Here is a 17239-nt window from a genome sequence, read left to right on the forward strand (position 1 = left end):
TGTTTGAACGGTGTCTCTAGCTGAAAGCATGTTGAAGTTACAATGGTTAAAAGAAACAAAAGTTTTCAAGGATTATCCCTGTATCTAAATAGAGCATAACTCCTGGAAAATCCTGGAATATCCTGGAATATCTTGAAAGGTTCAAGGATAAGAAGGACCAAAAGTTATAGCAGAAAGGATTAAGCTTAAAGAGATGAACATTTTAATAGTGAAATCGTTAAAATAGGTAAAAACTGAAATTTAAAATCGCCTCACATTTAAGCACAAAATGGCAGCCAAAGCTTAGTTGGTGTTGCCATCCCATAATAATTTCAAACTTATATTGAAGTCCAAAGTCTTGTGAGCAGTTTAATGTATGAACGGTGTCTCTAGCTAAAGGCATGTTAAAGTTATATTGGTTGAAAAAAACAAAGGTTTGCAAGGATTTTCAATGTATTTCAATGAAGCAAAAATCTTGGAAAATCCTGGAATATTTTCAAAGGTTCAAGGATTTGAAGGACTAAAAATAGCTGAAAGGATTAAGCTGAAAGATGTGAACATTGTAATAGTATAATAGTAAAATTGTTAAAATAGGTAAAAACTGAAGTTTTGAATCGCCTCACATTTAGGCTCAAAATGGCCGCCAAACCATAGTTGGTGTTACCATCCAATAATAATTTCAAAACTTATATTAAAGTCCAAAGTCCTGTGAGCAGTTTAATGTTTGAACGGTGTTTCTAGCCAAAGGCATGTTGAAGTTATTATGGTTGAAAGAAACAAAGGTTTCAAGGATTCTCTATGTATTTTAATGGAGCAGAAATCGGTAACGCTTTCTTTTACAGTACAGTACTTACAGTGTACTTAAGTGGTATTTACATGGTACGTATAGTGTAACTACTGGGTACTTTCAGGGTACTTACATGGTACTTTTTATGGAATTTACTGGGTACTTACAGTGTGTTTACATGGTACTTTCTATGGGACTTTACTGGGTACTTACATGGTACTTACTGTGTATTTATATGGTACTATTTGGTTCATACCTATGTGGTACATACTGGGTATTTATAATATTCTTACTGGGTATTTACATGTTGTGCAAAGGTGTCTTTTATGGTACTTACCACATGTAAGAACAAGGTAAGTACAAATAAAGTACCTTGACCTTTAGGTCTGCACTCGCTGCATGTTTCATGGTATTTACCATCAATTTACCACAGAAACTACCCCTTAAGTACACTGAAACTGTAACTGTAAAAGAAAGTCAGCCCTATTTCCACTCAACTACATGGTACTTTCATTACTAAATACCGGGTATGTTCACTTGAATAGTACTTGGTACTTACCCCTTAAGTACAATGAAACTGTACTGTAAAAGAAAGTCACCCCTATTTCCACTCTATTACATGGTACTTTCATTACTAAATACCGGGTATGTTCACTTGAATAGTACTTGGTACTTACCCCTTAAGTACAATGAAACTGTACTGTAAAAGAAAGTCAGCCCTATTTCCACTCTATTACATGGTACTTTCAGTACTAAATACTGAGTATGTTCACTTGAATAGTACTTGGTACTTACCCCTTAAGTACACTGAAACTGTAACTGTAAAAGAAAGTCAGCCTATTTCCACTCTATTACATGGTACTTTCATTACTAAATACCGGGTATGTTCACTTGAATAGGACTTGGTACTTACCCCTTAAGTACAATGAAACTGTACTGTAAAAGAAAGTCAGCCCTATTTCCACTCTATTACATGGTACTTTCAGTAGTAAATGCTGGGTATGTACACGTATTACCATCCCGTACAGTGTACATGAACACACTTGGTCTTCTGACCTCAACACATGATACAATGCTAATCCGTTGGTAAAGGTGAAGTAACTACATTGTAAAAACATGTTCTGGCCTGGTTACTTCTTGTAACATGAGGCAAGTTTAAAGAGAAACAAGACAGCAGTGAAAACAACAATCTTTAATATGATACATGTCTGCAGCATACAAAGTGTCATCACAATGAAATATGTTTTAAGTACAAAACAGTACAAAGGAGCATTCCAAAAAACACATTATTGGCCTGAGGGTCGTGCTTTTTGTCCGTCAGAATTCTTTTAGCAGAGTTTGGTAACAGTGCAGGACTTCTTCAGGGTTTGTAACTGCAAGAAAATTCACAATATGAGCTCAAGTGAACATAAAAAGCATAACGACTTTGGTGAAATACAAAATAAATTTTACTTATTTAATCATTTCTGTAATGAGTTTGATAAATCTCTATGAATTTTTTTATCGCTTTGACTGTAATGTTTGAAATTAATCAATTATCCTCATTTATGAACATGACAATAAATTATTCACAACTTTATATTTTAGTTACATAAACAAGAACAACAAAAAAGAAATCAAAGAAAAAAAAATCAAAATTGCCATAAAAAAATCTAATTTGTTTAGACAAAGAATGACAAAAGCAATGTTTTAATTGGCAATTGCTGTTTGTATTTCTTCTTTATAAATATTATTCGCACCTACAATTTGCATTAGCATGAAAAACATGGCAGTGTAAAAGAAAAGGAAAAAGAAATAAATAGGCAATTTCAAATTCAACACAGTTATTCACCAAAATATGTTTTAATTTTCAAACAGTTACATTCACTGTTGGGTGGTATTGTTGTCTCTATCATATTTGAAAATAAATAAATAAATAAAAACAAAATAAAAACGGCGAAAGAAAAGAAAATGGGGAAAAGGCAGTTAAACTCTTCATTAATGTAAATAATATGTCCACTTGGAGGATTTAACTTACTTTAGCTTACTCTCCTCTGACTTCACGGATTTGTCTGGGATGTCTTCTTCACCATAGCTGATCTAAAGCGGTAAAAAGACGGAAGTACGTCATCATTATTTTAAATAAACGCCTTTCTTTGATTTTCCCAGAAAGACGTACGCTCAGTCAAACGATCACAGAACAACAGACTTTATACTTTAGGCTACGTGCTTGTTTTACAGCGGCCCCTCTCCTGGTAAGTAACAACAATGTTTGTAGATTTTCATTACAAACTTTGAAAATTTAAACATTTTGAAATAACTGAAATTATTGCAGTAAGGTAGACATGCTCTTACGTCACGTTTCAAACACAGAGATGGTGGCTTGAAATCACGAGGTTAGCTTCTTTATAAAGTTTGATCAGTTTAAATATTTACATGTAATTTATCCAATATTTTAAAAAAACAAAAACACTGGCTTACCTGCCAGATGAAGAGAAATTCAAACTGTTGCGCGCGCCTCGAGGCTCTCCGGATTGATCTGCACGTTCACTTTGGGGGTAGTTGTGCTGCATTCATGTGCGCTGGGAATTTGCAACTTTACTTGCCCCGACCTACTTAACAAAAACACACACTCGGGGTGTTTTTAGTATTAAAAGTAAATATTTAGCCTTGTTGTTTTACATATTTTCCTGACATTATATAATATATATTAAAACAAGTTCATTTTTAGAACAATATTTAAAAAAAGTTAAGTTTTGAATAATTTATTATCATGTTTTTAAATGAGGATAGTACTTGATTAATTTCAATTTTACAGTCAAAGCGATAAAAATCAAATCAAACTCATTACAGAAATGATTAAATAAGTAAAATTTATTTTGTATTTCATCAAAGTCGTTATGCTTTTTATGTTCACTTGAGCTCATATTGTGAATTTTCTTGCAGTTACAAACCCTGAAGAAGTCCTGCACTGTTACCAAACTCTGCTGAAAGAATTTTGACAGACAAAAAGCACGACCCTCAGGCCAATAATGTGTTTTTTGGAATGCTCCTTTGTACTGTTTTGTACTTAAAACATATTTCATTGTGATGACACTTTGTATGCTGCAGACATGTATCATATTAAAGATTGTTGTTTTCACTGCTGTCTTGTTTCTCTTTAAACTTGCCTCATGTTACAAGAAGTAATCAGGCCAGTATATTTTTTTCACAATGTAGTTACTTCACCTTTACCAACAGGTTAGCATTGTCTCATGCGGTGAGGTCAGAAGACCAAGTGTGTTCATGTACACTGTACAGGATGGTAATACGTGTACATACCCAGCATTTAATACTGAAAGTACCATGTAATAGAGTGGAAATAGGACTCTTTTACAGTACAGTTTCATTGTACTTAAGGGGTAAGTACCAAGTACTATTCAAGTGAACATACCCGGTATTTAGTAATGAAAGTACCATGTAATAGAGTGGAAATAGGGGTGACTTTCTTTTACAGTACAGTTTCATTGTACTTAAGGGGTAAGTACCAAGTACTATTCAAGTGAACATACCCGGTATTTAGTAATGAAAGTACCATGTAGTTGAGTGGAAATAGGGCTGACTTTCTTTTACAGTTACAGTTTCAGTGTACTTAAGGGGTAGTTTCTGTGGTAAATTGATGGTAAATACCATGAAACATGCAGCGAGTGCAGACCTAAAGGTCAAGGTACTTTATTTGTACTTACCTTGTTCTTACATGTGGTAAGTACCATAAAAGACACCTTTGCACAACATGTAAATACCCAGTAAGAATATTATAAATACCCAGTATGTACCACATAGGTATGAACCAAATAGTACCATATAAATACACAGTAAGTACCATGTAAGTACAGAGTAGACACAAAAAGTACCATGTAAGCACACTGTAAGTACCCAGTAAATTCCATAAAAAGTACCATGTAAGTACCCTGAAAGTACCCAGTAGTTACACTATAAGTACCATGTAAATACCACTTAAGTACACTGTAAGTACTGTACTGTAAAAGAAAGCGTTACCCAGAAATCTTGGAAAATCCTAGAATATCTTGAAAATGCCTTACAGCATTCAACCAAATATGTTTTGTTTTGTCTCCTCACCCGAATATTCAAACAAACCGTTCTGCTTTCAGATTAACAATATATATAATATATTTTTTCAGCTAGGTTTTTTTAGGTCATTGTTTTATAACCCAGATGTCGTATTTGTTGCATGTGCTGATCCTTCTTCCTTGTGCTCTCAGCTCTTTTGGACCTGCCAGTGCAGCCCAGTGCTTCAGAGGTGTTGGGGTTCAGCCAAACTTCCAACGCCTCACACACCGGCCTACCTTTCCGATTCTACGAGCAGTCCAGACGAGCCCCAAACGACCCCACAGCCAACAGATCCGTGTTTGCATCCGTTGACAGAGTCCCAGGTTAGCACGTTACTAACATTCAAAGAAGCCAGTTAAATGCGCCCAAGAATGTCAAATCATAGTAACAACCTGACCTGAGACAGCTATTTTAGCTCCTATAATGTAAAGTTCTCTCAAGCCTAGCGGGGTTTCAAGAGAATCAAGAGAATTTTCTCTGGTTTAAACCCCTGCCATGCAAAAATAGTAACACCCTTCGGGTGTGTTTGTGTTCTTACGCAGGCTTTGCAGTCGCTCACTGTGCGCCACAGCACAGTCCCTCACCACTGTCCTCTCCATCTCCCCCCTCCAGTGGTAGTGGAAGCACAGGAAGATGCGACTCTGTCACTGCCAGCACCATTTCAGCTCAGAGCCCCACAGGTGGCACACAGACACAAGTGCACTCACTAAATTAAAGAAAGAGACACGGAGAAGCTCAAGTAGATGTCATGTACTTCACTCAATGTAAAGCATAAGCAAGACAGTAGGGCTGGGTGCCACCAATAATTTCCAGTTTTGATTTGATTCACCAGAACCTGGATCGATTTGATTTTTTTTTTCCAATTCTTACGATTTCATTTTAGGTTTACACATTTAGACATATTTGTATAGAAATACACTAATATTTTATATATGTTCTGTGCAGATCATTGTGTTCTGCCTCTTCTGGAGGGCATTTCAGTTTGGCCGCTAGGAGGAGTGCTATGACATTACACTTTATTCCAGAAGAAAAAAGTGGTGCTTTTTAAACTACAAATGTGCACTGTTTAAAAAATTTTCCCTTGAAAGATTTTTGAGAATATATATAAGAGTATATAAAGCTGTTTATTTAGGCTACGTTCACACTGCAGGGCTTAATGCTAGATTCCAATTTTTGTTTAAAAATCCGAGTTTTTTTGCAAGGCCGTTCACATTTCCAATTAAATGTGAATTTTTGTGATCTCCTGTGTGACCGTGAAATGACCCAGAAGTACGGTGGCCCAGAAGGGTCACAACACAACACAATAACTCACAACACAACACATTAACTCACAACACAACACATTAACTCACAACACAACACATTAACTCACAAAACAACACATTAACTCATGGCCCAGAAGGGTCACAACACAACACATTAACTTACCTCACAACACTTTAACTCACAACGGAAGTAAACCAGCAATTGAAGTGCTTTTATTCTGAAATGTCCACTGGGCTGAGCGGCTAACTACCTAACAGAAGTTAATGTTACAGTGAGCTGTGGAGGGAGCATGTTATTGCTACAAGAGAAGCTAGCAGCAGTGTTGCCAGAAACTTTCTCTTTATTACGATTCTGCTTCCTCTGAACACACACAATATGAATGCACACTCCTCCCTCCCACCCCTCTCTGTCGCTGCACGCGCGCTCCTCTCCTTTCTTCCGCTCCCTCCCCTCACACATGCACGTGCGGTCCCCAACAAACACACACACGGGCGGGCGCGCGCACGCACGCACACACACACAATGAATGAAAGAAGGCCGGTCCGCTGAAGAAATATTCAATACTGTCCTCCTTTTATTAGATCAAGAGAAAGAAGTATACACAGCTTTCGTTGAGTTTTCCCCCCTACTGGACTGATTTAGCACCCGATCCGATGATTTTTCAAAATAAAAGATAGTTCAGACTAATAATAAAAGGATTGATAAACACAGACACTGCTCCATGTAGCGATCAGACCATAACTTTAGCAGGTGGGTCATCCCACACGCAGCCGCAGTGTCAGGCTTTAAAGAACACAATTTTTAAGAGGCGGGGCGTTGCACCCCCCCAACAACAGGTTAGATGACAGAGCCCGTTAAGCGTCTCTGCCTGATGCGTTTACTGAGCTTCAGTACATAGAAGTTCACAGCCACACGGCCTAACGTAGTCCGCTATTATATATTCATGAGGAGGGAAAAAACACAGAACCGACCCTAAAACCGCCCAAATTATAAAAACCCGGCTAAAGCCATTTTTACCCCACAAATTTAGAACCAAAACCGCCCAATCTGGCAACACTGCTGCTAGGTTCTCTTGTAGAAAAATCATGCTCCCTCCACAGTTCACTGTGACATTACTTTCTTATAGGTAGTTAGCCGCTCAGCCCAGTGGACATTTCATGATAAAAGCACCTCAATTGCTGCTTTACTTCCGTTGTGAGTTAAAGTGTTGTGAGGTAAGTTAATGTGTTGTGTTGTGACCCTTCTGGGCCATGAGTTAATGTGTTGTGTTGTGAGTTAATGTGTTGTGTTGTGAGTTAATGTTTTGTGTTGTGAGTTAATGTGTTGTGTTGTGAGTTAATGTTTTGTGTTGTGAGTTAATGTGTTGTGTTGTGAGTTATTGTGTTGTGTTGTGAGTTAATGTTTTGTGTTGTGAGTTATTGTGTTGTGTTGAAAGTTAATGTGTTGTGTTGTGAGTTATTGTGTTGTGTTGTGAGTTAATGTGTTGTATGTTAAGTGAATGTGTTGTGTGTAAAGTTAATGTGTTGTGTGTAAAGTTAATGTGTTGTGACCCTTCTGGGCCACCGTACAGAAGTGACCCGGATGCGCAGAAGAGTACTCAACGGTGAACGACGTCACTTTTTGTTTTGCGGAAGTAGCTAATGTTAACAATGGATGTCAACAACAGTGTTGTCAATATTTTTTGCAATAATTTTTGCATTATTAAATTTATTTTCACAAAGGAGCCGGCACAATTACAATCTTTTCATTTTAAGAAGGCATTGGACCCGGGATCGTCTGTACCCACTGTTGTGGAATGGGGATGTGAATGTGCTGGGGCTGTGCGCGTGTGTGTAAGAGAGAGGAGAGAGTGCGTGGAGCGCCGGAGGGAGTGCGGGGGCAGCAGCTGAAGTGTGTGGGGTGCGCGCATTCGTGTTGTGTGTTACGAAGGAAGGAGAACGGTATTAAAAGAAAGTTTCCCCCAGAATAAATTTTTAGCATTTATCACCCGGTTGCCATAAATGCTATTGACTCTTTATTAACCCCCTCTGGAGAATCTGAGGGTCAGAACGGGGAAGTGAACCCCAAAGGAAGATCCGCCTTCGGCCCTGGAGAAGGTCTCCCCCGCGCTTCTGACCACGGTCGGAAAGGAAAATAAGTCATCGCGGGAAAGGTTCAACACCACGCTCGGCCATTTCACTGGAAATTTTTTCAAAAACTGCCCGGTTGCGATAAGAGCCCTTGAGTTTTGCCTGAACAGAGCTGTCACCCCAAATATTAATCAAATCGGGGACCTTGCTTCCCTTCCACTGACTGGTCTCAGTAGCATCGTCTGCCATGGTTGTTGTTTATGTTCTCACTAAACAACAACCTACTTCAACGAAGAATTATGACGTTTGTAGTGTATCAATAACGTACTGGTGGGATACATGTGGCCTGGCCGTTCAGACAGCCGTTTAGTCGCATTTCGAAAGATTGGATACGTATCGGATTCAGGACCACATACATACCCAAGTGGCCTGGGTCGCATTTGAAAAGATCGGATCTGTGTCGTTCAGACTGTCATGAAAAGATCAGATACAGGTCGGATAGGGGCAAAAAAATCGGAATTCGGTCGTTTCAGCCTGCAGTGTGAACGTAGCGTTAGTCAGCAATATATGTTTAGGTCGAACGAGCGTTGGTAGTAGCCATCCTGAGGGAAATTCCATTATACGTTAGCATCAAGCTAGCGGACTTTCGCTTTGTTATGTGACTCATTTAATCAAAAAAAGGGTTTCCATTGCAGTTTTGCGAAATGTCAATTTTGATACACCTCAAAAACCACCTCCCCAAGCGCAAAAATCTTTTTTCAATAAATGCAAGTTTTTTTTAGAAATTGATGTGTTTCCGTTAAGCAAATTTACTATCACAAATCCAAATTTGCACAATTTCAGAGTCAATGGAAATGCAGCTTGTAACAGTATCTAAAGAGAAAGTTCAACAGAAGAATGAGGAGTTTCAGTAAAATACAAATCTTTATGCTGGACATTTTCACACAGTCAGTCCTGAAGTCTCATTTTTCAGGGCTTATCCAGCAATGGTGGCTGGTTTCAGTTTTAGTCTGCATTATATACAGGAAGACCTCTCTTTGAATATAGCCTCAGCGGTTTATATACAACAATGCAGTGTGGCGTTTCAAACCTAACCCCAAATGTCTGACTAACACTGAAACCAGCAGAGTGGCCCGTTGATGTCTAAACACCTGCTTTCTCAACACATCTTTCTTTAAACTGAATAATTGTCTTGCAAAATAATGACTTTTGGGTTTTATAATGATGATGTTGAAATTGGTAATTTATGGGAACCTTTTTGAATAATGGTTAGCTTTTTTTTGCTCAAAATTTACTTTAATTTTTAAACTTTCAAAGTTACAAATTTATTCCAGAAAGATGTTTTTCATTATTAAATCAGTCACAGTTGTGTCCCAATTTCTTGAAGATGGAATCTAGATGAAGCTAAAGAATATTGTCATGAGAGAAAGTTTTGAAAGGTTAAATGTGGACCCACATGTGTTTTAAAGAACAAAGATGACGGCCCATTCAGTGTTTTCTTTTAGAGATTACAGCTGTACGTGGTGATGGAAGACTGGGAAAATGGTGTTCAAAGTGACACTCACTATTGCTCTTTGTGTCACCAAGCAGCCGTCAATAAACCTGTCAGTTAACCCTGTTAGTTAACTTTCATTGAATAGGCTGGGTTCCTAGAAGGAGGGAAGTTCAGCTAAAATGCCTCTTTTTCAAGAGACACACTTTCTACTCTGCAAAGACATAGCCTAATAGCCTAAAAATAGAAAAAGAAATCAAAGTTTAAGAAGGAAATCACTAGAAAGTGGTAAGATTGTGTCCATGCAGCAGTTCATTTTTCTTTAACAAGAAATCGTATGATAAAATATCAAAATTGAGGAACAAGGAATTCCACGCAAGCATCCAAAAAGGGACAAATACCCCATTTTCTGCACTATAAGGTGCACTTATTTATTTAAAAAATGACAGAGTGCTTTATGATCCGGAGCGCTTTATGGATTAATTCTGTTTGCGTTTAGTGATGTTGAAGTCATTTTGAGAGGTAGCTGTCAAAATGTCGGTCTGTTTTTTTTTATTGCAAACAAGGCTAGTCGTAATTGTAAATATGCTAACATGGCTCAAGTATAGCATTGTCGGAGTGCTTTTTTTTACATGTTACTACAGCGCGTATAGAGAAACGGCTGGGCTAACCGGACAACGCTTGGAATTTGTCCGAAACTTTTACACTGAAACTAAGTGGATGTGCTCTTTTGACTCTGTAGTTTTACAAAATTCTCACAGTTTCTCTGCAACCGCACACGTGACTTGTAGGTGTGCAGCCAAGTTAAGATGTTTATTTTAGGACTTAAGGTTTTCAAATCTGATGTTGAAAAAACAGACAAAAGTATGTGCATGTGTCACGCTTTTCTCCTCTGTGTGGGAATTTTTATTTGTTCCTTGGAGTTCATTTTTTGCTCTACCTTTCCCTCAGAAGACGGTGTGTATTTAGAGCACATCCCACCCCTGTCGTCGTCTGCTCCCTCCACGTCAACCCTGTGTCTGGCTTTGGCACCAAGCCTCACCCCTGCCTCCCAGCCCACGATCTCTCTTCTCACTGACAGCGCCACCGACGCCCTGAATGTGGAGTCGCTGACGTTGCTGCCCCCCGCAAATTCACCCCACTTGCACCCATGTGCTGTGACTCATTCCCTACTTAGGCCGGGGCCCTCCATTCTAGAGGAGAAGGAGGAGGGCCCACAGGAGGACGGGGGGTTTACGCTGGACAAGACGGATGCAACAGTAAAGGAGGAAACCAACACAACTGTTGAGCTCGTCACGCCCACAGACGAATCTCCTAATGGATCAGAACACCCTGCAGGCAATGAGGACCCTCTGGAGTTTGATGGAGACCTGCAGCAACAAGCAGACCACGCGAATTAGACGACAGCTGCTGATGAAGTCATTCGCACTGAAACGGCAGACTCCCCCGAGCTGGACTAAGCAGCCCACACACGTTATGCACTTCCCACCCTCACGTGTCAGGAGCAATACACACTTTCTCACGCTGCCACCCGAGAGCCGTGCATATGTAAATAGTCTATTAAAGGCTTTTGATGCCGTCTCATTCCTGCGTTTGCACATAAAGACTTTTATTACCCATAATAACAAATACTGCATATACCAGGAAGTCCCCAAGCACATCCAATTATCTGCGCTGTCAACATGCCAGACTGCAGTGTCATGCGCAGGTTTCGATTCGTGCAACCAGCAACGTTTTTCTACTCATCCTGATCAATGTTTTGGCTCGAACGCAACATTTTCGGCGTCCCTAGCTTCAGTTCATAAGACATTCATCGATGCCTGGCAGTTTTTTTTTTTATCCCGCTGGTGATCAACACAATCAACTGTCAGCCTTTTTCTTGCTAGTCGGATATCTGTATTTTGGTCCTTTAGAGCCACTTTTCTTTTAACATTACACGAAAAAAAAATCATCAGCAAAGATTAAACAAGAAAAAAAAGAATCATCAGCAAAGCTTAAAAACTGGGACAATAATGATGCAGGATTGCATCACTCCCCACTAAAGCCTCCATGTTTAAAGCCTGCAGGCATTTCAATGAAGTGAAACTATGTGGTACAGCACATACCTCTGTGGAGGTAGAACTCACTCTGTTTCAGTTTGCAGGTCACTAAATTAAAAACAGGTTACTAGAATAAAAATAATCTTGCAAGAGCCACAGTTACATTTCTTCTCACTCAAATTTTTTTACATACCTCTGTGGAGGTAGAACTCACTCTGTTTCAGTTTGCAGGTCACTAAATTAAAAACAGGTTACTAGAATAAAAATAATCTTGCAAGAGCCACAGTTACATTTCTTCCCACTCAAATTTTTTTTTTACTTGTCCTGTCCAACAACTGAGCAAAGAGATGAGAGCTAAAGGCCTTCTTTGTTGGACAGATTGCTCTAATCATCTTTTCAGCTTTTTTGTGTGTTTTCAGTGGTCTTTATTATTATCAAAAAACCTGTGTTGTTTTCTAGGAGATAGTTTCTGCAGAACGGCAGCAGTTTATAAAAGATTTGCCTCCGAGTTGTGGGTGGGACCATAAACTGTTGGGGCTACTCCACCCCCCTTCCCCTCACCCCTTTTAATAGTCTTTTAATTATTATTGTTGTTTTTTGCCGAAATCAAAATACCCGTGTTGTTTTCTAGGACATGGTTTCTGCAGAGCGGCAGCAGTTTATAAGAAAATTGCCTCTGAGTTGTGGGTGGGACCATTGACCATTGGAGAAACTCCACCCCCTTCCCCCTTCCGTTGCTGAGAGCTCTCTGTTTACACGCTCTCCCACTAGCTCAAACTAACTAACTAACATTACCGGTGCAATAAAAATGGCGAGAAATATTAAAGCAATCCAGCCGTACCGTTTTGAGCCAGAAGCAAGCTCAGATGTGGAAAACCAAAAACGTTCATGGAACTATTTTTTTCTGCAAGTGTACCATCAATATGGGGCGGAGCAAGGAGCTTGTGGCCCGCCCTGCGTATTTTCTATCCCATAAATATCTTATTCAAACTGCATTATTTGTCTTCTTCTGATTTACAACGATTTGAATAAACAAATACTCAGAAAAGCAGTTTGGAGCTTAAGTTCCTTTATATACGTCTTCTTCCATCATCAGAAAAATGCCACAAGAAGTAAAAAAACAAACGTGCTTTTTTTTCTATAATTTACAATACAATACTTTAAGACCCACTGTGATGATAAATTTATTTTTGGTGTATTTAACATGTTCTTGTGGCATTTTTCTGATCATGGAAGTTAAAGGAAACTAACCCTAAAAAAGTATGTCTGAGTAGTTTTTTATTCAAATTGTTGTGAAACACACTTGCAGAAAAAGCCATTGGAAAAAGCTTGTTGGTGACATAGAAGCTACAACAGCAAGCCACAAGCTCCTTTGTAATGCATCAACTTGCAGAGGACTAGATCCATGTACGTTTTTGTTTTTCTCCTAAAAGCTGGAATCTGGCTCAAAACTGTACGGCTGCTCACCATTTGCATTGCAGTGTTAATGTTAGATTGGGGATGTAAGGGGCTTTAAGCTTGCGGAAGAGAGTGTAAACAGATGGATGTCAGGAAGAAGGGGCGAGGATGTTCCACCCACCACTGAGAGAGGATTTTCTTATGAACTCCTGCAGCTCAGCAGTAACTATATCGTAGAAAAGAACACAGGTTTTTGTTTTGTTTTTTGGGCTAAAATCTGCATAATCATAATAAAAGACCACTGGGAAAACTTTGAAAATATATGATTGGAGTGGGACTTTAAACACACAAACCCATTTGTTTTGTTAAATGCTTTCACAGTTTTGTGAATGAATTTGACCTCCTGCCCATCATTGGAATACTTGGAAGTGTTACAGACCTTAATGTTGGGTATGGGTGATATTTTTTGTACTTCAAATTAGGTTCATAGAAGAAATAAAAGCAAGAAAAACAAATTTGGATAAACTTTAAAACTGAAAGCACATTGAGGATGGTTTTCTGTTCTGCTTTAATCCAAACAAATAACGTTTTTTTTTAAGGCAATAATGGATGAGCTAAGCTACAGGAGAGTTGAAAGTAAGCAGGAATTCCTTCCTTCCCTCCTTCCACACAGCGCGGTTTGATTTTAACAACACTGGCATTTGTGCGGCAGTTTAGCTCAGGTGGGTAGAGCAGGTCGTCCACCAACCGAAGGGCTGGCAGATCGATCCTTGCTCTCCCCAGCCAGCTGTCACCCCCCCGAGCGTGGCCAGCCTGCAGCTCACCGCTCCCCCCAGGGGATGGGTCAAAATGCAGAGAAGAATATATCCATTGTGGGATAAATAAAGTATCAATTATTATTATTTGTCTTCATTTTGGCAGTATTTTATGCTGCTTCTTTACTTTGATACTTCTTCCGTTATTTTCCAGCTGTGTTTTTTGTTTGTTTTTCTGTTTCAAATTTGTAAAAAAAAAAAAAACAACAAAAAAAACACAGCAATACTCTCTTTTGTGTCAATCTTGTAATGTTTTCATCCTGCACCTGTAAGAAGCAACTAAGTTATGGTAAGGATCACACTGGAGAATCTCACGATGGTTTGGAGACCTTAAGTCTCAACAATTCATAATGAGCTTCCATTAAACTCTGATTGAATGTGTGTATGAAAAACTTTTTTATGCTCTGTAAATGCTTTGGGCTTTTAATATTGTAATTATAGATCAGTAAAATAGATGAATAATGAACTGCAATAAATTATTCTACCTAACAAAAGTTGGATTTTTGTTTTTTTCAGAGCACAGGAGAATTCATTTTGACTAAATTAAAACTAAACTGCGTTGTTTGCAGTTTGATTTTTAAAATTTAAAAATGAAAATATCCTTTTAATTTTGGATCTGCTTCTCCTGTACAAATGTAAACATCAGCTTGTGTGAAGGGAGCCTGTGTGAAGGTTGAGGGGGTGACGTTGTCTCCACCTCCCTTGTGGCTGCTTGGGGCCCCGCAGTCAGCTTGTGGTCTTTATGTGTTACTTTAATCATGGTTCCCTTCTTCAGGGAAGTCTGTGGGCTTGGGCGTATGTATATCTGGTTTCCTGGTACTGAGGTTATCTCTTTTCGAAGTGTTTTCTCTGTGTTAAGCCACAGACCCAGCAGCAATTAAGATTCAGGCGACTGAAGATTTGACTCCTCACCTCTGTGCCCGTTCCTCTCTGAAGCTCATCACCTGGCACTTCTCAAAAGGGGGTTTTCTTAGTAGTGTGCAGCCAAGTTGAAACTACCCTGAAAACACAGGAGGCAACATATAGATGTCACAGATAACCAATATATTTATTTTACCTGGTTTCACTTGTATTCTTTTACTTGAAAACAACAGACAAAAATAGTTAACTTTTAATGGCAAAGGTAAATTTAAGGCTTGGAGCTACATTTCAGTATCACTATTTTTGCAAAAATTAAATAAGGTTAAACCTTTGTTTAATCTGCAAAGAATGTCCTTTGACAGATCTTCTTTTTTGAGGTCAAGTTATTCATTAATAGCCAGTTTATAGCTGAGGTTGTCTCAAAGTGCTACACAGAAAGCAAAAAAATGTCTGATTGAACTTAAATTATTATGATTGTTATGCTCTAACTTAGTCCAGTTAACTTCAATGCCAGACTATCACAGTTGTGTACTAATGGCCTATATATGTGAGCAAGTACAAGAATAGTGGAGAGAAAAGACTGAATAGAAGCTTAGGAAGAAACGTCTGGCACAGGGGTGCCCAATACATCGATCAGAAGTGTGTGCAAATCGTGGCCCATAAAAAATAGACAAGCCAAAAAAATGTTTTTTGAAAACAAATTGCTAATCCTCCTCCTTGCTGTCAAGTACATTGCTTGATTGACATGCAGAATTAAACATTCTCTGATACATCAATACAAGTCAATGCACGTGTGTTCCTGCTGAACTGAGCAGTGTCATATAATTCTAGCTGGGCAAAAAGAGTTGGCGCTTCTTTGAATTAAAAGGGACACCACCCATACCTCACCACCAAATCTGAGTCCCTGATTGGTCAAAGTTCGATCCGATTTCACTTACAACTTGCCTTCAATGGCCACATGTTTTGCTCACAGAGCCAGAAAACAGATAGATAGTTGTGTAGCCTTGTGCGGACATAAGACTTCTGAATGCGGAAGGCCTAAACATGCGTTTTACATAGACTTTTAAAAGTGCACGCTTGAACGCACATTGCCAAGAGCGATGTGAACGTAGCTTTAGAAGCTCCTCACTTTCTGTTTACAGTTGCTACTGAGGAAGACAAGAAACTTTTGAGTTCAATGTTTGACATTACAATGATTTTATAATTATTCTGGGTAATTCAATGCGTCAATCAATGAAACTATATCCTAACTATCCCAACTATAACCTAAAAGGAAAAGCAATTGTTCAACCGTGGAGAAAAAAACCTTAATTTGTGCTGTTTGATAAAATAAGACTATTTGGTTTATTCTAAGAGAGAATAAACGTTAGATTTGTTTTCTGGGAGTTTTATTTGCAAAAAGTGTTGAATCATGGCTTGCTTATTCTAAATCTCCAGGCTTTCCTGTAAATCTGAGTTGTAAATCCTGAATTGTTTTACTCAGAAGGAGGAAGTTGGGAAGCCAGTGAGTGACTAAGGCTTCTTCCAGTAAAGTTTAAACAAAGATCAGCAAAAAGCACTTATAAGTCTCACACCAGAAAAGGATTGGCTTCCACATTGTCCAGATGTTTCAGTCTTTTCTTTTTTTAATAATTTTTTTCTATTAGCTCGTTTTTGTTTTTCTGTTGAAAATACAACATATATAGAAAAGAAAACAAAGAATTTTACTGAAAACAGCTGACAGGATTACCCTCACACACCACCTTTGGTTGGGGCAGGGGGATGCCCAGAACTCCTGGGTGATGATGCGGTGCTTGTCTGGGGTTGTGGTCGCCCTTCCCGGGTGGGGCCCTGCGTTGGGCCCTCCCGGCGCGGCGGTGGGGCTGCTTTCCTGGTTGGGCTGGGGCAGCGCTCTCTTTCCCCCCATACCTCCCTGCTCTCTGGCTCTGGGGGCCTCGCGGCGGTCCTGCTGGCCATGGCCTGGGTGGCGGATGTGGTCGCCCGGGGGGCAGTTGTTATCCCCCCCCCCCTCCTATTATCACCCTCCTTACCCCCCCTCTATCATCCCTCTCTCTTCTTCCCTCCTTTCCTTTTCCGTCCGGTCCAACACCAAAGATTTTCAAACATGATTGAAATTAATAAAGTATAAATACAATATATTAAAAATTACAACAAATGCATGGAGCAGTTTGTGAATGCGGAGACGTACATGTCCACCACTTAAGACACGGTGACGAGCCTAAAGTTTCCTGTCTTGAAAACCAAGCACGAAATATGGAGAGCAACATCATACAACCGGTAAAGCAGATCCAGGAGAGCCAATTTGAGGCTGGTAAATTTACCCGAAAAAGTGGGAAGCAATGCCTGTTCTTTCCAATGATCTGAGCGTGAGAAGTCCAATCCTCTGGGAGCCATGTTACATTTGCAACAATAGAAGATTTCTTCTTTGAAATAATTTCTTATTG

At 39.2% G+C, this 17239-nt stretch overlaps 1 protein-coding gene and 1 long non-coding RNA gene across 10 annotated transcripts in view; one reads left to right on the forward strand and one right to left on the reverse strand.

The window, feature by feature from the left end:
* Positions 1-17239, forward strand: part of clec16a (C-type lectin domain containing 16A) — a 111233-nt gene that overhangs the window by 60847 nt on the left and 33147 nt on the right. For 3 of the 9 annotated variants that reach the window (XM_020701659.2, XM_020701662.2, XM_020701661.2), the window contains 3 exons: positions 5008-5178; positions 5398-5535; positions 10634-11849. In XM_020701659.2, the coding sequence (XP_020557318.1) occupies positions 5008-5178; positions 5398-5535; positions 10634-11082 (758 nt within the window). In that variant the 3' untranslated portion in view covers positions 11083-11849. Of the gene's footprint in view, positions 1-5007; positions 5179-5397; positions 5536-10633; positions 11850-17239 lie in introns of those variants that run through there. The other 6 variants (XM_020701660.2, XM_020701664.2, XM_020701665.2 and 3 more) reach the window with 6 other exon arrangements.
* On the reverse strand, positions 2101-3267 carry LOC110014721. Its single transcript, XR_002289717.2, has 3 exons — positions 3227-3267; positions 2784-2845; positions 2101-2139 (listed from the first exon to the last, which is right to left on the reverse strand). It is a non-coding gene; the product is annotated as an uncharacterized LOC110014721 (long non-coding RNA).

Source organism: Oryzias latipes, chromosome 8 (genome assembly GCF_002234675.1).
Source record: "Oryzias latipes chromosome 8, ASM223467v1".
Lineage (NCBI taxonomy): Eukaryota > Metazoa > Chordata > Actinopteri > Beloniformes > Adrianichthyidae > Oryzias > Oryzias latipes.